The 22,737-nt window shown below is 48.5% G+C and overlaps 1 protein-coding gene across 4 annotated transcripts in view; it reads right to left on the bottom strand.

The window, feature by feature from the left end:
- The window catches only part of NRP2 (neuropilin 2), a 258,365-nt gene that overhangs the window by 118,312 nt on the left and 117,316 nt on the right, over positions 1–22,737 (bottom strand). For all 4 annotated transcript variants that reach the window (XM_077319234.1, XM_077319235.1, XM_077319233.1 and 1 more), the window contains exons 8-10: positions 19,397–19,541; positions 14,707–15,056; positions 6,539–6,683 (exon numbers count right to left, since the gene is read on the bottom strand). In XM_077319234.1, coding sequence (XP_077175349.1) covers positions 6,539–6,683; positions 14,707–15,056; positions 19,397–19,541 — 640 coding nt within the window. The remainder of the gene's footprint in view (positions 1–6,538; positions 6,684–14,706; positions 15,057–19,396; positions 19,542–22,737) is intronic.

Raw genomic sequence — 22,737 nt, 5'->3', positions numbered from 1 at the left:
TAATGGGGAATTGCGATATTGTTACCTGCCACGAGCCGCAAGGGAGTGGTGGGCTATAAATCTAATAATAATAATAATAATAATAATAATAATAATAATAATAATAATAATAATAATAATAATAATAATAATAAATATATGATTATGACCGTGATATGACCATATATATATATATATATGAATATAGTGACCTGCCCTCCCTCCCACAATGGCCACTGATGGGCCTAGAAGGGGAGGGACACAAGGTGAGCGTGTCCACAGCTCTGCCTCCCAACCTATTTCTGCACGATTCTGCCACTTGGGGGTTTCTCAAAGCCTGAAGAATGTTTCAGAGATTTCTCAGTGGTAAAAAAAGTTGAGTAACACAGTGTTCAACTAACCTTCAACATTCCTTTCTTTTTTAGTTTTCAGGAAAAAGATGTGCAGTGCCTAATCTGTAAGCTCCGCTTCCTTCTAAGGCCAAAGAACTCGAAAGGCGTCTGAGAAAGAAATTACATGAAAAGGATTGTACTAAGTGACTCTTAAAAACAGCCGGCGAAAAGGAAGCCCAGAGCTGAAAGGCAGATGCTCAAAAATGATTTTCCCGTGCCTACAGAGATTTACAGTAGGAGCAGACCCGAGCGAGAGAGCTTTGAGTAGGGAAGCCCCACGCTGGGCCTGCATCCTCGGCTGGTTGTGATTTCAGAGCCTCTTCAGTGTCTTGTGTGGTCAACAGAGCTGTATACGTTACATGGCAGGAGAAAGCAAAACTGCCACCGCAGCAGGCATCATGCTCCGAGCATGGAAAGGGAGCATGGGATGCCTCTGCTCCTGCCAGGAAGGGCACATCCCGCAAGAGGCATCTGCAATCCTGTTTCAAAGCTGCTGAGCAATGGAAACCAGATGTTTGCGAGTTCAAAGGAGCGAAGACCGGTTGCGAGCAAATGTTCGTCAATCTTCAGAGCAAAGCAAAACAAAAAAAATGCTGGCAGGTCCTTGAAACAAGCCAGCTGTTGACCTACTGCTTGAGTTTCTTCCCCCCTGCCCACAAGCTATACACGGTGAATTCATTCCTGGACCTAGCTTGTATTACGGCTGCTCGGGGAATTCCTTCTCGAATTAAAAAAGAAAATCCCTTGTGCAAAAGAGCAGGTTCAAACGTTCCATCTGGCTGTCCATTAAATGTCTCAATCAATCAACAAGAGCGGTCCATCAGCCACAGTGTGGCTGCAGCCTGGTTGCACAGAGACAATCAGAATGGGGTTGAAACCCTGTTCCTTCAAGAAGAGTTCTGGGGTCTGGGATCCAAATTTACTTTGAATATGTTCGCTGAGAAAATAAACTGTCCTCCTTGTAATTACAGGCCACTGGTTGACTAAGAGGCAGACCATGCAGTGAGTTTCCCCACTCATTTATACTAGTTTGCCTGTGTTCCCTGCAGACACGCAACAGCTGCAGGGAATTAAGTCTCAAATTCTCAGGCATAAACCATGGTGCTCCAAGAGAAGTATCTGTGCATATGGAGCAGCAAAACATGTTAAATAATGGCCCTCTGGCATGGATTTTGCAAAAGAAAACTGTGAGAGGGAGGAGAAAGGGGGAGCCCTGAGACCTTCCTCTCTCTGTGGTGCCTTCCAAATCTGTTTACTTTCTCTCTCTCTCTCATTTTAGGAGCAATTGCAGGAAAAACATGCAAAGTAGTATAGATGAGTGAAGAAATGTATTGCATAGTTGGCCTCTAAGGATTGCTCAACAAGGCAGGAGACTTTTACCATTTAGGATATTTAGGTCTGGAGACATGTGAAGAAAGGTTGGGGGAGCTTGGTCTGTTTAGCCTAGAGAGGACTGAGAGGGGATCTGATAGCCATCTTCAAGTATTTAAAAGACTGCCATATGGAGGATGGAGCAGAATTGTTCCCTCTTGTCCCAGAGGGATGGACAAGAACAAATGGGATGAAATTAATTCAGAAGAAATTCCTTCTAAACATCCGGAAGAAGTTCCTGCCAGTTAGAGCGGTTCCTCAGTGGAACAGGCTTCCTCGGGAGGTGGTGGGTTCTCCATCTTTGGAGATTTTTAAACAGAGGCTGGAGAGCCATCTGACAGAGAGGCTGATTCTGTGAAGGCTCCAGGGGGTGGCAGGTGACAGTGGAGGAGCGATAGAGTTGTGAGTGTCCTGCAAAGTGCAGGGGGTTGGACTAGATGACCCAGGAGGTCCCTTCCAGCTCTATGATTCTAGGATATTTTGGGCAACCATTTCCGTACTGGAGGCTTTGTGCCAGGCTGCAGGCTGGAGTTTCAGTTGGGGCAGTGATTGCTTCTGCACTGGGAACTTTGCTACCCCCACTCCTCTGAGGGAGGACATATCCGGGGTGGACGTGGTTCACCGGGCCAGATGCTCCCCTGTGCAGGATCAGGAAGAAGCGGGAGACAGCCATTCCCTTCTTTTATCCAAATGATGTGAGTATCAACTTCCTGTTTGGTAATAAACTTATATGACTCTTCCATTAACGCACCGCCCCCATTCTAGACATATAAACTTTGGTTAGATGAACTCCCTGACATCTAGCTTTCTAAGTATCGGGATGACTTCACTATGAAACCCCCCTCCCCTTCTGCTCTGAAAACAGAGCCCAGAAGAAAGGTTACCACGAGGGGAGGGCAGTATATGTGTGTGTGTGTGTGTGTGTGTGTGTGAGTGTGTATGAATGTATGCATGCATGCATGTACACACACACATACCCACTTCAGGGAGAACTAGCTCAAAGGAGGAGCTCTTTGCCTTGTCTGCCAGGGAAGTGGGGCCACATCTCTCTCTCCTTTTTGCTCTTTGTTCAACCAGAGTTCTTCCACCTAGGAATCTGTACAAGACAGTATGCCAGCCTTTCTCAACTTTTTTACCTTTAAGAAACCCAAAAAACTTTCTTCAGGCTTTGAGAAACCCCAGAAATGGTGCAATCGTGCAAAAGATGGTTGGGAAGCATGGCAGTGAACATGCCTACCCAGGCTCCTCCCCTTCCTACCCCCTCCAGGCCCATCACTGTCATTGTGGGAGTGTAGGTTGACATGACCATATATGGTCATATCGCCCAAATGTTTAACAATTTTTAAAACATATATTTAAAATTGACTCTCACCCATCTGGGAAACCCTGGTTGAGAAAGCCTGAAGACTCCCTAGCTATCACGGGATATGCAATTGCAGGCTATAGGCATGTTTTCCTCTGGTACTGGGGACTGCCAAAGCCCCTCTTCCTCCCGGGACAAGGTCCACATTGGATTGGCAAAATACACACCGATCACATGATGACTTTCCAGTCTGCTGTGATGAAGGCACGTGGATAGCCCCCATGGTCCCCTGAGTGGAAAGAGAAGCCTTGACATTCAAGGCAAGTTTGGGCTTGTGGTGTAGACATTCCCAGTAGGATAAGTAAAAGCACTCAAGTAGACTTCCACTTGGTGGTAGAATTTCCAGAGAGGAAGTCTCATCTTCCAAAATCGTGTGCCAAGCAAATTGCTGATATGTGTTTCAAGCTTTTAAGTCTCCTGTTATTTTGTTGCTGTTGTTGTTGTGTTATAATTCAACAATGGATCCTTGCAGTAGGTTATTTCTTGAAAGGGTAATAACAACCTGGTGAAAGGCCAGGCGTGGACTCTTTTGCTCTGAGCTCCTGGCCACAGCCCATTCAAAAATGCTTTTTACAGATGCGGTTTCTAAATGGCAATCAAGAGCCTTTGCCGCAGCCATCTGGAAGGCAGATCGAAAGTTAAGGACATCTTAACAAATAACAGAGAAAGAGCAGCTTTCTGCCCTAACAGTCAACAACCCAAAAAAGGAGATCCTTTTTTTTTTTGCTGCAGTTTTATTGTCCTTTGGGCTTTTGTCATTTCAGATGAGCACTAGAAGCTAGAGGGCTAAATTGGGCAGGTAGCTTTATAGCTGGGCAAAGGCAATGATGAGCATTTCACTTAATAAAATTGTGCGGTCAACCTGTAGGTTCCTTGGGCTGAGAAGTATTGGAATCTTATCTCAAGACCTCTCACATGTGAAACTTATGCTCCGCAGTCCACAGAAGAACAATAATTCCTCCATTTAAAGTCTGCTTGCCTCTGTAAATCTATGTCATTCTCTCTACCAGTTGTTTTTTTTTTAATTATTCAGTAGGTTCTCCGGGGGCAGAGACTGTCTGGCGTTAAGATGTCACATAGGATCTCGCAAAGATGGGTCCAAACTAGGATAAATTTACCAGCTGCTTCCTTAACGACAGACAGACAGAAATGTACAGCTCTCAGTTTGCTGTTAGGTATTTGAAACTGAGAATGCCCAGTTTGGAAATGTCAGGATTTTGTGAAATTTCTGTTACAGAAACCAGTGTTTGGAGACAGGTTTCATCATGTATTATAAAGAACTGTAAAAAAAACCCCCAAAAAACAGAGCAATGTATTATTCAAATTATAAGTTCCCTGTGTTCTGTTTTTTTTAAAGACCCTTAACACTCTATCTCTACTGAGAATACTGAAATTAACAGCCTATGGGCTGTTAGCCAGGACAAAATTCTGTACAAAGTTTTCCGCCGTATCTTTATTCTATACTGTTTGATATTGTTGTATTTTATGTCAGGGGTTTTAATGGGATTTTTTAGATTTTATCTGACATTTGTAATTAATAAACAAACAAACAAACAAACAAACATATAGTAAAATACAACAAAGCCCCAAATCCCAATTTAAACAATTTAAAACTAACTCTGTAACACTTACCTCAATATAACTTGATGTTAGGGATATCAGCTCTGGCTATTTTGGGGTTGGAGCTTGACAGGGGCGGGCTTTGGGGAGGGGAGGGGCTTTAGTAGGGTATGAGGTCATAGAGCCCATCTTCAAAATGGCCATTTTCTCCAGGGGAAGTGATCTCTGTTCCCTGGACCTCAGTTATAATCCCAGGAGATCTCTGGCCAAGAGGTTTCCAACCCTAATTGATGTTGACCACCACCCTTGAATATAATCTAGCTAATGTTCCAAACTAGGATCTGAAGTTGGTTTATTAACCACAATTACTCTCTACTGTGGTTTCAAATGAAGTCTGAATGCAGGCTTCCTGGAATGCTCTCTGGAGGCAGAAGGAAATGAAGCCAGTCCCTGTCAAGGCAAGCCAGGATCTGAGTGATCGCCTGTGAGCAAAATTCTCGTTCCACAAACTAGCCATGGTCCCAACAAACCATGCTTTCAATTTGAACCAGGCTGTTATTTTGAGATGTCTCTTTGGCCTCATCTGTCCAGAATACGGGCGATCGCTTTGGCGTGGTTCGGCCGCCTCAGCGATCACCGAAGCCTGAGGTGGCCAGCTGGCCAAGGTGGCTGAACTGCGCTGAAGCGCTCACCCCTAGTCCATAATAAGGAACAAAATCCACCAAGAACATGAACAGGCTGTGAAAATTAAGATCTGAAGACCCTGATAAAGAGACTAAAAGAAGAAAGTGAAAATATCAAGAAGACCTAAATATCAAGAAGACCAAGATCATGAAAACTACTGGCAGTAGCACCAAAGTCACGATTGACAACGAGAACATTGAATGTATTGATGATTTCATCTTTCTTGGCTCTATGATCAATCAAAATGGTGGATGCAGCTGTGAAATCAAACAGTGAATAACACTGGGCCGGAACGCCTTAATACAAAGTGCTGGCTAGTCAACGCCGTTGTCTTCCCCGGAACAAGCTATGGATGTGAAAGCTGGGCCCTGAAGAAGGAAGACCGGAGGAGAATAGAGGCTTCCGAATTATGGTGTCGGAGACGAATGCTGCGAATACCATGGACAGCCAAAGTTACCAACAAGATAGTTTTAGAGAGGAGCAAGCCAACTATGTCATTAGAGGGCAAGATATTACGGCTGAAGCTCACTTACTTTGGACACATCATGCGATCAAACTCGCTAGAAAAATCATTAATGCTCGACTTTCCTATAGAATCGCTGAGGGTTGGACACGTCTGCACGGATGACATCATCATCATCATTAGAAAAAGACAAGGTGGAGGTACAAGTGGGAAACGGCTTAAGATGCCTAAAAACAGGTAGGCGGGGCTACGTAGGAAGGGAACATCTGTTTGCTTTTTAAGACAGAACTGAGAACCAACAGGCAACCAGCAGGATAAAACAGAAAAACCCCATCATTATTCACTGTGAAGCACTTCTCTAGCCCTTCCCTATAATACAGCACTTTAAAATCCTTTTAATTTGCAGAGCCAATGGCCAATGGGAAGACCTATTGAGCTATGCCCACTTTTGAAAAAACACCTGGCAGGCACCACGGGGTCTACAGGCCCATGCTGGGGACCCTGGCCTTATATCAAGACCGTATTGACTAGGGCTAGGCAATCACTCTTTGAGGATTGAAGTAGAGACACATCTAACTCCTGCCACACAGTGTCCTTTCTAGAGGTGCCGGTCATGAAACCTCGGATCATCCACATGCAAACGATGTATTCCACCCATCACTGACTCTGCCCAAAGGCGGTCTAATGCTATGGCTGGAGTAGTTGGCGCATCCACAGAAGCCTTACCTGTCCAGTCGCACCCCAGCACCTCCAAGCGCATCCCGATCCCTGCTGGAGACCACCTTTCTGGATGAACCCTGATGTACTGTGCTGGAACAGGATCAAACCTTCGGACGTCAGGGGTGTCATAGTGCATGTTTCCTTCAAACAGCTGGGAGAAAGAAACAGGTGTTAAGTATGAAGCAGGTTAGTAGGAACCGCCCTGATTTAATGCAGCATTTTAAAAAGGGATTGCAATTGCCCTTTCAGTCTCATTCCAACTGTGTGTTTTTCTGAGCAACAGCCATGCCTGCTGAAATAAATTAACACAACCTGAATCAGGGGTAATCAAATTGCGGCCCTCCAGATGTCCATGGACTACAATTCCCATGAGCCCCTGCCAGCGTTTGCTGGCAGGGGCTCATGGGAATCGTAGTCCATGGACATCTGGAGGGCCGCAGTTTGAATACCCCTGAATGCAGGTCCTTACTAGGGATTTGCACTGAGAAAAAAACTGGCAATTTTTGAACTCTGTTTTCCTGATTCGGTGAAACTTGAATCAACCGAGCCACTGATTCAGTACATCGATCTGAGTTTGCCAATTTGGAAATATTGAACAATTTGGCCAAATTAGCAGCCAGTCAGCTGATCCTGTTGTGGAGAGAAGCCTCTCCAAGGATCAGCTGTTTGGTGGGGGTCTTTAAATGTCGCTCCAGCAGATCTCTCTGAAGCTGCAAAAAGCAGGCACTGCACAGCCTCAAGAGGAGTCTGCAGGGGAGAAAGACCCTGCCAAACAGCTGATCTTTATTAGTTGAACCAGCATAATTGTGGCCAAATTGCTTTGGGCTTCTCTGATTTGGCTCATTTAAACTGATGGGAAGCACAAGTTGGGTCGAATAAGCATGAAATGTAATTATCAGCACTGATTTGAGTATTTTTGGGCTCATCCGAACCAAACCCTAGTTGTTACAAAACTAATTGTCGGAAGAAGGAAAGACTGGAATCGTGAAAAGAAACTTAACGGGAATCATGGGGTAAGTCAAGATGATCTATTTAATGGAACCAACTCTTTAAAAAAAACAACTATTGGATGATTTTCCTATGGCATAATAAGCCCTTCCCCGCAAACTCAGATATTTTACTATATACGTCCAGGCATAATATTCTGTCGTCAGATTGAGCTGAGAAAGGGTGAAGGGAGTGAGAACCCTTTACAAGCATCTAAGAGACTGTCTTTAAAATTGTCTTTAAAAGATTTAGTACCGCCATTTACCCACTTGCTGCCTCTCAGGGAAGGTGAAAAACCAGCAGGTGAAATCTGCACCCAAGAATCAGGCAGACATCTCCTGCTCTGAAATGCATGAGTTAATCACACAGCCATGCTGCCCAGGGAAGCAGGAAACTGTCTTTCCCCTAAGGTTTAGTAAGCCGAATTGTGCAGTTGCTGGAAACTAGAGAACCAGTGACATCCCCTTGACTATATTTGTCTCCAAAACGGAATGCTGGCCAGGCTATGCTAATTTAATTATAGTTCACTTTGGCTCGTCTGGTGCAGACGGCATGCTACGAAAGCCGCACAACGAGTTATGCACACTCTTGGCTCTGGTTCCTCTTGAGAAGCATACATCCCACTCACACCAGGGTTTAGTCATGTTCTGGACTTTGCAGAGGCCAACTGCGAAGGAAGGACCAGGGAAGAACAATGCCTTGCAGTTATGAGTAGGGGTCTCCAACCTTTCTTGTACTCATGGGCACCTTTGGAATTCTGGGAAAGTGTGGTGGGATACATCGCACAATGGCTACCAAGGGACATGGAGCCAATCACGAAATGCAAAGGATCAAGGTTGTACACAACTCTAATTCTTCAACAGTTTAAGCAGAAGCTCTGTTTAACAGGATTCCTTTTTATCTGCACAGCCAATCAGAAGCCTTCTTGAAGAAAAGCCCCATCTAGCCACACCCACTTTCCAAAAGCACTTGATAAGAACCAGGACAGGGGTTGGTGGGTATCACACTGGGTTCCCCGGGGTTAGAGGGTTACCTTAAATAAGACTCCAAAATCTAGCAGGGTAATTTTGTATCTGTCTCAGACTGTGCTTCCTCCCCTTATTCAACCTGCATGCTTTGGCAAAAAATGTACATCCTCTTAACCAGATCCTGATTCCCAGACAGGCAGTCAAACCTGCTACAGCTTTTCTGATTTCTTGTCTAAACACAATCAGCTTCTGACGTTCTGCATGTAATGTTCCCCTCTCTGTCCTCCTGTCCTGAATATCCAGAGAAGTCCAAAAGGCATCTCTCTTTGAAACCCCTTGTACCAAATCAAGGAGTAAGCCCTTAGGAATGCATCCCTGTGTTTTCACAGGAATTAGATCTTCAATCCCTCCTGATTTGTTGGATTAAGTTTATTACGAGGATGTGAAAGTTCAGCCAGCAGATAAGAATGGTCATCCAGAGAGAAACAAAGCAGAACATTCTTTCCCCTCCAGCACTCCCTCACACGTGGTGCTCACGTTCTTCCATCCTATAGGTGTCTATTAGGGTAGCGATCCCCAACCTGTGGGCCGCGGACCACATGTGGTCCTTCGACTAATTGGAGGTGGGCCCCGAACGACGCCTTCTTCCCCCCCCCTCGGCCCTTTACTTCATCCCCCCCCGGCCCTTTACAACACACTTCATTGTTGTGGCGTGTCTGTATCTTATTGTAAAGGGATGTTTAAACATTACCACAGCGATCAGAGAGCGTTAGGGCAGTGGTTGAGAGTAGAGGAGTAAACTACCCCCCCCCACCGGGCCTCAGTAAAAGGCGTTGAGTGGTCCCCGGTGAGTGGTCCCTGGTGATAAAAAGGTTGGGGACCACTGTATTAGGGGGATATGGAGAATATCCAACCAAGAAAAAACAGCTAAGAAGTACCTTATGCCGTCTGAGTTCACTTGTGGTTTTCAAAAGGCATTTAAGGGGACTGTGTTCCATTTAAGGGTCTTTCTCTCCCTTCCAATGAAAGCCAAGGAGGATGGGGGCACCTTCTTTGGTGGCCCATAGAATTGGACGCCCAGGTCCAATCTTTTTGAAACATGGCCGGTTTTTGGAGGCGGGTTTTGCCTCAAAAAAGAAGCTCCCCTCTCCAGAGCTCCAGATACCCACAGATTGATTCTCAATTAACTATAATGGTCTCCATAGACCAGGGGTAGTCAAACTGCGGCCCTCCAGATGTCCATGGACTACAATTCCCAGGAGCCCCCTGCCAGCATTCGCTGGCAGGGGGCTTCTGGGAATTGTGGTCCATGGACATCTGGAGGGCCGCAGTTTGACTACCCCTGCCATAGACCATAATGTAGTCAAAGAAGATGGGCACTACTGAACATTTACTGAATTCGAATACCATACCAATATTTGGATTTGGGAATTCCAGAAAATATCAATGTTTTAGTGGTTCAATATACCCAAACCCTAAAAAACCCTAGCACACCCCCCTAATGTGTGCATTCACTAGCTATGCCTATAATGCATGCTGTCATGAGTCAGCCAGATGCCTCTGAGCAGATGGAGCTGCACCAGTGGAATGCCCATCTGGATCTAGAGTCAGGGGATGAGCGCTCTTTGTTCTGGTAGGGGACAAAGGGACAGATAACAGTTTGTCTCTTATTTCCTGGGTCTCCTGAGATGGCAGAGGATTGGAGACAAAAGGTGAGATTAACCATTCTGGAAAGATGGAGGAGTTATTAGTACTCCAGTTAGCCTTGGCTTCCGTTGCAGAGTTGATGAATACCTGAGTTCCAGCTAATTTGGCTGATAAAGAGGAGTCTTGAAAGAGGGCCAATCTGTGGGAGCAACTTTCACTCACACTGCTCAGCCCTCCAAGTCTGCCTGAGCCTCAAGTTTGTTTTTCAGGGAGAAATCTTTGCCTGTGGACTCTGAACTCCGGTCCTCCCTGCTATTTCAGTCTGAACATCTGGAACCTCTTGGTGGACTGTTTTGCTAAGTTTGTGCTATTTATTGCCTTAACAACCTGTAGTTGCCTCTGTGCATCCAAGAAGCTCCCAGGAAAAGGAAAAGCATTATCCTCAGACCTGGATGCAACATCTGATTTATTACCCTTGCTTGTATGCATACGGGAGACTCTGAATATTTACTGAATCTGAATACCATAACAATATTTGGATTTGGGGATTCCAGGAAATACCAATATTGCCTCTAAAAAAATTTTTTTTTGAGAGGGGATGCTGATCAGGTCCTCAAGACCCTTGGAAGAAGAAGGGCGGGTTTTTATAGCTTGCTTTTCTCTACCTTCCTCAAAGTGGCTTACAAATGCATTCCCTTTTCCTCCCCAGGACAGGTACCTTATGAGGAAGGTGTGGCTGAGAGAATTCTGAGAGAATGGTGACTGAACCAAGCTCACCCAGCAGGCTTCATGGGGAGCAGTGGGGAATCAAACTCAGGTCTCCAGATTAGAGGCCATTCCTTTTAATAATAAGACTTGGTTTTTCTACCTAGTTTCCCCCCCTGCCCCCTACCCTAAGGAGTCTCAAAGGGCTTACTATCATCTTCCCTTCCTCTCCCTGCAACAGGCACGTTATGAGAGATAGGTGTGGCTGAGAGAGTTCTGATAGAACTGGGAATGGCCCAAGGTCACCCAACAGGCTTTATGTGGAAAAGTATTGAACCCAGTTCTTCACATTAGAATCGTAACCACTACAGCACAGTAGCTCTCTAAAAACATTAAGGCCCACTCCAGAATAAGAGTTGGGGTCCTATGGAAAACCATCTGTCTGGGCTAGAGGATTTGTTCATCTCAGAAACCCCTTTCTTTTGAGATTCATCATCCCTTCATGCACAACTCTTGTCCCAGGGAAATGAAGTACATTCCCAACTCCACCACACTGAGGAGAAGGAGGTGGATAAATAGACGGCATTTTACTAAGAGTGGGGGAGAAGTGACATTTTTGAAGGTTTCCTTCACTTGAGCAGAAAATGCTCCCCTGTACTTTTTTGCTTTATTTGCTATAAGAACTGTCCCTTCAAAAGGGAGAACAAGAAGCTGCACAACAAAAAGAGCTGGGTTTCATACCCTGCTTTTCACTACCCAAAGGTGTCTCTGACAGAACTGTTCTGTGAGGAAAACTCCAAGAGAACTGTGACTGGCCCAAGGTCACCCAGCTGGCTGCATGTGGAGGAGCGGGGAATCGAACCCAATTAGAAGCTGCCATTCTTAACCACCACACCAAGCTGGCACCAAGCAGGGAAAAGATCACCTGCTCCTAGGAAGGAGAATGAGTTGTGCACCAGTTACAGGTGAGCAGCCTGTTCCTCTTCAGAGCCTCTACATCAGGGGTAGTCAAACTGTGGCCCTCCAGATGTCCATGGACTACAATTCCCATGAGGCCCTGCCAGCGAATGCTGGCAGGGGCTCATGGGAATTGTAGTCCATGGACTTCTGGAGGGCCCCATTTTGATTACCCCTGCTCTACATTACGCACACCTAGGGGAAATATAAGCAAGCTGACCTCTCTGGTGGACTAAACTGGCATTCTCATGAAAATAAGATAAAATGTGCTGCCTTGCCAAATCTTTCCTGGCTCTCACATGGAGGCATAATGCTTCACCAAGATTAATAGCTGAGCCCAAGTTGCTGCTCTGCAGAGTTCTCAGTCGCAGTACGCTGAACGCAGCAGATGCAGTGGTGACTCCTTGCCAAGGGTCTTCCGGTAGTTCTGGGAGTGACTGTCACACCAGTTCACTGCGGAGTGTACTCATCGGAGCCATACAGAACTGGAGTCCAGGGGCACCTCTGGGATCAACAGGTGTGAGCTTCCATGGGCATGCACACTTCCTCAGAGCCACGTTCCAGCGACCAGGGTGCTGACAAGCTATCCTGGCATTTGGACATGATCCGCAATAACAAAGGAACAAGCTGGAGGCCTTTGCTGAAGGTGAGAGCCCTATCCAAATAGGAAGATCTCACTCCTTTGGGCTCCTAATGCGTGTGATGGCTTTTAGAAGTAGATGAGTTCTGAATTCAGGCAGAATTCGGACACCGTTGCATTGGTGGTGATGGAAAGATGAGGGATTGGCATGTTTGGTGCCCTCGCTGGCTGTACCTATATAAGAGTGATGAGAACTGCCCTTTCAAAAGGCAGAAGAAGAACAAGGAGGTAAAGAAAAAGAAAGGTTGGGTTTTATACCCTGCTTTTCACTCCCCAAAGGAGTCTCTGAGTGGTCTTCCCTTCCTCTCCCCAGAACAGACACCCTGTGAGGGAGGTGAGGATGAGAAAGCCCTGACAGAACCGCTCAGTGAGAACAGCTCTAAGAAGACTGTAACTGACGCAAGGTCGGCCACCTGGCTGCATGTGGAGAGCGGGGAATCAAACCCGGTTCTCCAGATGAAAGGCCGCTGCTCTTTACCACTACACTACCGTGGGGATATGTGGTACAGCCCTTAGCTGGCTATGCTCCTTTCTCCATAACTGGTCACAGAGGGTGGCGGTGGGGGATGAGTTGTCATGCCCCCATAGGCTCCCTTGTGGAGTTCCGCAGGGGGCGGAACTCTCCCCCACTCTTTATGGGCCCCGTGGCCCAGCTGGTCCAGAGTTTGGGCTGGGCTGTCATCAATATGCGGATGACACCCAGCTCTATCTCCTCATGGATGGCTGCCTGGATTCTCCCCAGAACCATTTGCCAGATGTCTAGAAGCAGTGGCTGGATGGCTTAAGCTGACTCGCCAGAAACTCAACCCCTCCAGGATGGAGGTCCTATGGCTGGGTGGGAAGGGGACAGAACATTTACCCTCCCTTACCATCATGCCCCAAGACAGGAATTTGGGGGTGATCTTGGATGCCTCACTGACCACGGAGGCACATGTCAAAAAGTAGCCCAACAGGCATTCTTGCATCTTCACCAGGCACGGCTACTAGAACCCTATCTGTCCCCAAACATCTATCTATGGTGATCCATGTGACGGTCACCTCCAGAATTGATTTCTGTAACTCGCTCTACACGGGCCTGCCCTTGTCTCTGACCCAGAAATCGTTATTCCCGGCCCCAGAGAAGTCCGCCTGGTCTCGACCAAGGCCAGGAACTTCTCGGTCCTGGCCCCTACCTGGTGGAATGAGCTCCTGGAAAAGCTGCAGGCCCTGGGAGAGCTTTCTGCAGGGAGCTTTTCCACCAGGCCTATGGATGAGGCCGGTGCCGGTAGAAGATCAGATGGGGCTTCCTCCTGGAAGATATACTCCCATGCTGGTCCATCTATTGCCGTGGTTGGTTGTCACACCCATCCCCCTAGCCGCCCCGTCTGTTAGTGGGGTTGTTAAGGTGATCTGTTAGTACTTCCGCCATATCGTTTTGTATTTTTGTAATTTTATGGGAGTTTAATGGGGGTTTTATTGGGGATCGTATTTATTGTACTGAATTTTTTTTAATGTAACCCACAATAAGCCAGCGTGCCGAGAGTGGCGGGCAATAAATAGAATAACAACAACAACAACAACAACTCCCATTCATTCTGTTGCATATGGAAATTGATGCCCAATTCTCCAAGAGGTGGTGAGCTTATATCTGGTCTACAACAAGAACATGGTCTAGGTCACCTGTGCTCCAAAACCCGTGCTCCATGGCACATTCGTTCTCTATATGGAAGAATAAGGACCACTCCGTCCTGAGATTCCCTCATGTGTAGCCTGACGTAGTAGAGCTCAGGCACAGGCATAAATATGCGGTAATATTCTGCTCTTAGTCATGGGGCTGCAGAACAAACGGACCATTTACTTCACGATTCCCCCCAAGCCTACATGCTCATTGGTCAACCTTGCCTTGGACCCTGCCCCCCCCATGGAAGGGGGGGAAACAGCTCAGCAGTGGGGGCTTATCACGCCCACCTCCTCTGGGTCGCTGGCCCTTGACATGGCAGAGGCTCGTAGGCAGCCCATCTGAGGTCTGGACAGCCAGCTTCTGGGGGCAGCAGTGTCTCCCATCTGCCACCTCACACAGGACTAGGCCCACTCCTTGCTTAGACCCCGGGGGTAGCTTTGGGGAGGGGTGGCAGTGATTCTGGGGCCTCATTCCGGATTTCTGCCCAGGGCTCCAGAGTCACTAGAACTGTTTCTGCTCTCACCCAGACGATTAGTGTCCCCAAAGGAAGAAAGAAAACTGTCATTGAGGCACAAGCAGTTCCGCCTTTGCTCCTTCTGGAAAGTCCTACCTTCGGCTGCATCGTCTTGGGGTCTTGTAGGAATTCCCAGTCCTTCCCGTTCAAGCTGTAAGCCACTTTAAACTTCCTTACAAAGGCTCGAGCTTCCGCCACACTGACGGTGTCCCCTCCTCGAGCTCCTTGGAGAATCACCCCTTTCACGTTCTTCGGGACGCCCAGATCCACCTGCAGCCACTCCTCCCCAGGCTGCGCTTGAGGGATGCGCGGGAACCATCCCGAGCGGCTGCTGACGAGGCGTGCCACGCTGGGTGCCCAGTGGTACTCTCTTGTGGAGGAAGCAGAGATCTGAGAGTCTGGGATGAGCCCGGAAAGCATCCCCAGCATGTTTGAGCAGGGCGAGTCTGTGCAGAAAAGAGAGGGGCGGGGGCATGAGAGGCTAAAACACAATAACAGGCTGAAGGTGTAAGTCCCAAAACAGCACTGGAGGAGTAACAACCCACTGCGACTAACTGCTAGGTATGAAATGTCAAAACACTTAAACCAGCTGTGCTTTGCTTTATAGCAGCTATCACGGGCTGCAGGGGCCCCTCGATGGACGCTCCGGATACCCTCACTAAGGCGGCCTCCATAGAAATTGCTCTCTGCTTCCAGCTAGCGTTGCTTTCCCAGCCCCCAGCCCCCTAAGTCAGTGGGAAAACATCAGGGCCATAACAGCACCCTGGCAGCAGCTCCAGGCCTCTTTTCAAAATAAATACTGGTGAAGTCCATTCAAACAAGAGATAAAATGCAACTGGAGGTCATAATATTAAAGAGTCCAGATGAGACGTTGGCTCAGCTTTCCTTCTCACGGGGCCGTGGCGTTCCACTGAATGCTCAGCCTGGCGACGGGGGAAGGGGTCAGGTCTGCAAATATCCCAGCGAGTTCACACTGCATGTACATATTGTGACCCTAGTGCAGAATTTTCGGGTAATTCGTCAAACTGCAGAATGATCTACAGAAGGGGTAGTCAAACTGCGGCCCTCCAGATGTCCATGGACTACAATTCCCATGAGCCCCTGCCAGCATTCGCTGGCAGGGGCTCATGGGAATTGTAGTCTACAGACATCTGGAGGGCCGCAGTTTGACTACCCCTGTCCTACACTAAACAGGCAGACTAGGAGGAAGCCTGTTCAGGAACATGAGTCTGGCTAGCCCAGGCACTCATGGGAATTGTAGTCCATGGACATCTGGCGGGCCACAGTTTGACCACCCCGATCTACAGCCTCTAGAAAATGGGCACTCAAGCGTCTCAGGAGTCCCACTGCAACAGTGAAAGGAGCAAGCAGCGATGGCGTCATAATGGTGCCACCCCTTCCCAAAATGGCACCTGAGTTTGGGCTGGCTCAATATAAAGTAAGTGAGTCTGGGCAGGAGGAAATCACTAACCTTCCTGTTAAAAAAAATGATTTGTCACCACAGATGCTTGCAGACGGAAGTGCCCAGAAAGACTTTCCCTCTGAGCTGAACTTCTTGGGAGTCGCCCGGGGAGGGAGTCTGTTTTAAAATCTCCAGCCCTGGAATACTGTGATGCTGACCTGCCACTGAAACAACCAGCGTAGCAAGTTCTTCAAATCCTCAGCTTTCATTTTTAAAAGCCAGACTTTAGCTTCCCACATTGTCACACTTGTATTTGTTTGTTTGTTTGTTTGTTTGTTTGACTTATAGCCCGCCACTCCCACAAGGCTCATGGCAGGTCACAACAATGAAACCCCCACAAAACCCCCTAATACAATAAAACCTTCTAAAAAAGCCAAACAACCCAACCTAACCCAACCAATCCAAGCGGCGGCGACATTAGACCACCCAGTGGCTCATAACCCAAGGAGGGAGTAAGAGTTACAGCCATGCAGCCGTTTTCAACGCTTAGAGCCTGGAGGAACCCTGAAAAGTCTTTCAGGCTTCAAGGATGAATGTCCCTCCAGAGAGGTGGGCACGGAGGAAGGTGTGGGAGCCAGCCAGTCAACCAGGACCACGACAGCGGTCTCCATTTTGGAGAGACGAGGCAGGCAAGGCTCAAGAGGGAAAGCGGGGTGCTGCACGTGCAAATTGGCACAGTCTCTATTAGGACAGCCATGAGACTATTTCCTCTCTTCTGCTTTTGCAGGAAATGGCAGCTCTCAGCAGAGGCCCCTTTTTTGTTCTCGAGCTCAGGGCCTGACAACAGCATACTGGAGGTCCTGAAGGAGCATTTCCTCCGGCCATCTTGGCCAGTAACTTAACTAGGGAGCGAGGGGGAAGCGCAGTTCCTCACCTGACAGGTACCTTTGGGACAATCCATCTTCCTTCCCTTTGCCCTCCCTATGTGACATCTCATAATTGAAGGGATATGAGGTGACACATGCAAGCAATTTCTACACAGAGACTTCTGCCTCCCAGCTGAACAATGGATGACACCTCATTAGCAATGCTGACTGCACCTCTCCTTCCACCACGTGCGAATCCTGCCCTTCCTCCAAAGGAGCAGCCCCCATAGCCTAGCTTAGCCAGAGCCTGTTGGACTGTGGAAGCGACGGAAGGGTAGCCATGGTCAGACCACCCCGGAGAGTGTCAGAGTTGCTCCATGGGGGAAAGCTGCTCTCTGCCCAAAATGCCCTGTGGGGGGCCATGAGCTGGCTGTGACTCAGTGGCGTCTGCTTCCTCCAAAGGGCTCAGGATAGCACATACGGCCCTCCTCTACAGTATAACAATGTGTCCAATAATAATTCCCCCACTGGCTAGTTCTAATAAGAGGTAGCATTTAGCTTGCAGCTTACGTTTGAAATGTGCCAATATGTTGTCCCCATAAATCTTACAGCAGCTTATAAGGTAGCTAAGAACAATTATGCTCCATATTACGGGGGGGGGGGTGGCTTTAAGGCTGAGAGCAGGATCCAAGAATGGGGGTGGGCATGGGTATCTTTCACCAGAACCCAGAGGTCTCTTCTGTTTGGGGAAGGCACTTGTACCAGGGCGAGACAGAGCACCAGCTAAGAGAACTGTAGCGTGCCTGGAGACCTCATAACTAAAGGGAGTTTTGAACTGCTGACTTCCCAGCTCCTTCAACTATTATACAAAGTTCTACATTTAGGTACAGACAGCTGGATTTCTAGGTCCAGAGAACCATATTAAGGGTTGAGAAACCTTTGAAACATTCTTCAGGCTTCAAGAAACCCCACAAGTGGCATGATGGTGCAGAGTAGGGTTGGGAATCAGAGCTGTGGACATGCCCAACTGGGGCTGCGCCCCCCCCCCCCAAGCCCATCATTGGCCATTCTGAGAGGGGGGCAGGTTGACATGACCACATAGGCTCATCTCACTTGGTACATTTTTAACAAATTTTAAAAATATCTTTAAAAAATAATTAACTCCGCGCCCATTTGGGAAACTCATCCAGGGCCATCAAGAACCTGCAGGGTTTCACAGACCCCTAGTTGACAGAGCCTGGAATAGACCCAAGAAGGGCTCCGAATAGGCCGGGACAAGGTGGCACAGATGGGAGTAGGCTTGTGTGCTTCAATGCGTTTCAGTGTGCTTTGGTGCGCTTTGGCCGCTGAACCAGCCGAAGCGCACCTGCCTAGTTGGGAGCAGGACAGGTACAAAGGAAGCAGTTGATCACAAGCTTCAAGAAAGCCCAACGCAACCTTAAGGCACGTTAACCGCATCATTGTATCCTCAAAGTAACGATTCCTTCCACTCTGTTCTGCGACAGTCAGACCTCATGCGGAATATTCCAGTTCTGGGCATCACACGTGAAGAAAAAGGAAGACAAATTGGGTGAATTCAGAGGAGGGGAACAAAGACGGACTCTGGAAGGGCCGGCGTAAGAGAGGCGTAATGAACTGGGTAAGTATAGCCTGAAGAACACTAGACCGAGAGGAGACGGGAGCACTCTTTCAATACCTGGCGGCTGTCACATGTCTCCGCCACTCCATAGGCCAAGAGCACATCTAATGGGATTAAGTTCCTGGAGGGTAGATTTTAGCCAGAGATTAAGAGAAAACTTCCTGACAGTAAGAGCAGTTCAACAAAGGAACCCAGCACAGAAGGGAGAGTGGGCCCACACTACCTGCCTGGAGGAGTCTAAGCAGAGAAAGCAGAGCTGCTCATAAGGGAATGCTTTCATTTGGATTTCCTGTTTTGAGTCTCAGTAGCTGACCTACATGGCCCCTTGCAACCCTAGGATTCTTCTCTACTATGGGACAAAGAAACAGCCTCAGTGAAGCTGTATGTAGTGGGCGGGCTATGTGCCTAGACTAGATGGCATCTGGTGCCCCCCCAAACCTGTCATTCTATAAAGTTATGACATCAGCTGAGCACACCACCATCAGCAGTACTCCGTGTCCGCTGCTAAATGAGGCAGCAGCTGGGATGACGTTTTAACACTTCAAATGCTTTAACAGCTGGATGTTTGTTGGTTTGGGGACCCTATTTGGTTGAAAATGCAGCCTATTGGTTTTTAAATAAATAAATACGTTTCTGCATTGACAAGCCAACTCCATGCCTAATGCAACCTTAAACCACGTTAGTGGAGCCATTGTCTCCGAAAAGTAACTATTCCTTCTCCCCTGTTTTGTAATAGTCATACTTCATGCGGAATATCCGTTCCAGTTCCGGGTATCGCACTCCAAGGAAAAGGAAGACAAATTGGGTGAATTCAGAGGAGGGCAACCAAGATGGGTTAGATGCAGGAACATCTCGACGGGGCACACAAAGAACGCCCACCTGTGATGCGGCAGCCGTAAAGCTCCAGTCGGAGGGCGACCCCGCTGTGCCAGAGCTGGGGACGGATCCGTACAAACCGAGTCAGCACGGGCGCGTGGAGTTTGTTGAGGACCACTTCCGAAGCATCCGTGTTCGCCTGGAACACCTGGAGAGGGAGAGAGGACATGAATTCAGCCCCGTGTGCGCACAAAGTCACAGCAGCCTCCTGGCGACCCCAGCAGTCCAGCTGTCCCCGTTCCTAACAAAAACAAGAAGGAAGTGAACCGAGAAGACACAAAGAGGGATCTAAGCACAAAAAGGCCCCCGTCCATCCGAGTGGCAGCGCATAATGACGGAGGGGAAGGGATCAGGCCGGACCCCCTGCCTCGGCCACCAGCAGCGTCCACATATTTGAAAAAGTGACGTCGCTCTTCCAATTGATTTCTTCCCATCGGGCTGCTGTTAATGATACAGGATCGGGTGTGCGTTGCTCCTTGTCATTTGGCAGCCACTAAACACAACCAACGGCTCTCCCACCCTGTCCTCTCCAGTTATGACAACAATTGACATACAATCTCAAGCACAATCAATTAGGCTGAAAGCGCTTCTGAGGTGGGATGGACAAGTCTGAAACACTCTTGGCACAATTCCTGGGAGAACAAGATGTTCCAAACACTCCTAAAATAAATAAATAATAAACCCAAACCCCACCCCACTAGATCTCATCTGCCTGAAACAGAGCAGACCAGCAGAAACTAGCGGGGCGGGCTGAACTAATGACTTGACGCATCCGTCCTCCCCTTTCAATATTTACAACGTGGGCGTAGTAATGATTATTCCCTTTTGTCAACGGCACTGATGCAGATTCATCGCAGCTTGTTCGTATCCCGTTGCTGAAGTGTTGTGGTTTCCTCCCTGCAAGTAGGCCATTTCTCCAAAGAGAAGCCAGCCGATCACTCCTTTCTACACACACCCCAGATAGAAAACACTTTTAAAGACCTTCCTTTAGTGCAACGTATGCTGCAGTATTATTCAAACAAACTGCTGTCTCACCAGATGGCCATAATCAATAATTACCATATGGACCTTACATTCCTCCCTCCCCCTTCTTCCTTCCATTATTTTAATCGCCTGGTAGAATGTCAGCAAATTTTGTTTCTGTCTTTGTCTTTGATGTAACAGGGTGGAACATGAGGACAGGACCAAAAGAAGTTCAGGGAAGAAAACAGCGAGACAACACCGTTCTGGGGTGTTCAAGATGTTGAAGGAGGATCCAGCCATCTTCCAAGGAGCCTTCCACCAGCCTAAAAAGTTCAACTCCAATTTAAGTGGTCCCAAAGGAAGGGCCACAAATTGGGAGAAGGCTTCAAAATTTGCTCACTGGAGTGGGAGAACAGTGGTAGGGTCCACCCCGGCACTTCCCGTGTAAAGAAAGAGACATGCTTTGTGCAGCAGCCCTAATAGTCCAGGCCAGCCTGATCTCATCAGACCTTGGAAACGAAGCGGAGTTGGCCCTTGGATGGGAGACAACCACGGAAGACGCTGCAAAGGAAGGCAAAGTCAAATCACTTCTGCTTGAAAACCCCACCAGGTTGAGCTTCCTGGGGTCACCATGAGTTAGTACTCAAGGGGGGGCATTGGCTGCTGCTTTCTTGGCGTGCCAGATTTTAGAGTCCTCATGATCGATGCTTCATGTGTTTCAAGCCAGTGAACACCTCTCTTACTATGTTGCCAGGGCCAAACTGAGATAGAAATGGCACATTCTCCTCTATGACCCTTCTGTGTTAGAAAGACAGCCATCTATGTCAATGGCGCCCACCCTCGAGAATGTCCTTGTTGGGGGGCCACACGCTGCCACCACCCCTCCCTGGCTGCCTTTCAGTAGCAGTCGAAGATACCCCTACTTGGACCAGCACAGAGCTGAGTACTTTAGATCAGTGGTCCCCCAACCTTTTTATCACCGGGGACCGGTCAACACTTGACAATTTGACTGAGGCCTGGGGGGGGGGGGGGAGTCTTTTGCCGAGGGACCTCACCACTGCCACCTGAGCCCCTGCTCCACTTGCTTTCCCACCGGCACCCCTGACTTCCCACTGCCCACTGGGGGGCGCTTCCAGCAGCAGCTGCTCAGTGCCACGCCGAGGGGGAGCCCCAGCCATGGCGGCTGCCAGAGAGCACCAAAGGTGAACTGGTGGCAGAGTGGCAGGGCAGCCCCCGAGGCAGCCGCCGGGGAGGAGGACGAGAAGCTGCAGCCCGGTACCCACTGATCTACGGACCGGTACCAGTCCCCGGCCCGGGGGTTGGGGACCGCTGCTTTAGATCCTCCCTGTGTACTATTTGTTGCCAACAGCGAGCTTGTGTGCTGAGGGCTGTCATGTTAATTGATGCCGCCGAATTGTTTGGCTTTATTGTTAAGCCGCCTCAAGCACATTGTGGGGCAGCCATAATACAACAATTCCAAGTAAAGAAGTAAAATCCCACTCCATCCTCTGCTCCGCTAAGTGCCGAAGCCCCCAAGGAGTTCCCGTTCAGCCTTCCCCGCTCCCTCCCCCCAGGGAGAATCGAGGTTCATGGCTGACTCTCCAGCAGAAGTTAAGCTGCTTAATCCCAAGGTCTTGGGGTTCAGGAGGAGGTGCTGCTTGAACATCCAGAGCATTTCCCTTAAAGGCATAACTCAGATGTTTCCTGGGTTTGTAACAATTAGCTGCCGTTATTTGGGGGCAGACAGAGTTGGCCAGAGCCTATGGGTCACAAGCACAGTGTCCTCTCTGTGAACTTACGTTCAGCAAGACTGTATGGCAGGGGTAGTCAAACTGCAGCCCTCCAGAAGTCCATGGACTACGATTCCCATGAGCCCCTGCCAGCAAATGCTGGCAGGGGCTCATGGGAAATGTAGTCCATGGACATCTGGAGGGCCGCAGTTTGACTACCCCTGATGAATGGGATAGACCTCCCCAGCACTGAGTGGGGGAAGAGAGACGCTCAGAGGCTGTAGCAGGCAGAGTTCTGAGGGGCCCTTGAGGCTGGCCCTCTTTAGCCCTTAAGCCGGGAAAGTGCCCTCAAGATGTACAGTGCTTAGGCCCTGCCAAGTATCCCTGTTGATTCTGGCCAGGCACCAAGGCAGAGTAGAGTGGTTATCACGGAAGTTGCCCGCAAGGGGTACAAAGAGATATCATTACCCCTGGAAAAATGAGAAGGGACAAGATATGCCTTCAGATCTCTAGCTGGGTAGGTCCTTGGCCCAGGATAGGTAGATGCTCTTCAGAAACTCCTTTCGTGGAGTTCGGAGACTTATTATTAAGTTTCCTTGAAACAGCCTGCAGAGAGAGCTCGTTAATGCGTCTCTCTTGGAGTCCAGCATG

This window comes from Paroedura picta, chromosome 2, assembly GCF_049243985.1.
Source record: "Paroedura picta isolate Pp20150507F chromosome 2, Ppicta_v3.0, whole genome shotgun sequence".
NCBI classification, from domain to species: domain Eukaryota; kingdom Metazoa; phylum Chordata; class Lepidosauria; order Squamata; family Gekkonidae; genus Paroedura; species Paroedura picta.
The sequence above is the reverse complement of the archived record's forward strand: the minus strand, read 5'-3'. Positions and strand labels throughout refer to the sequence as shown.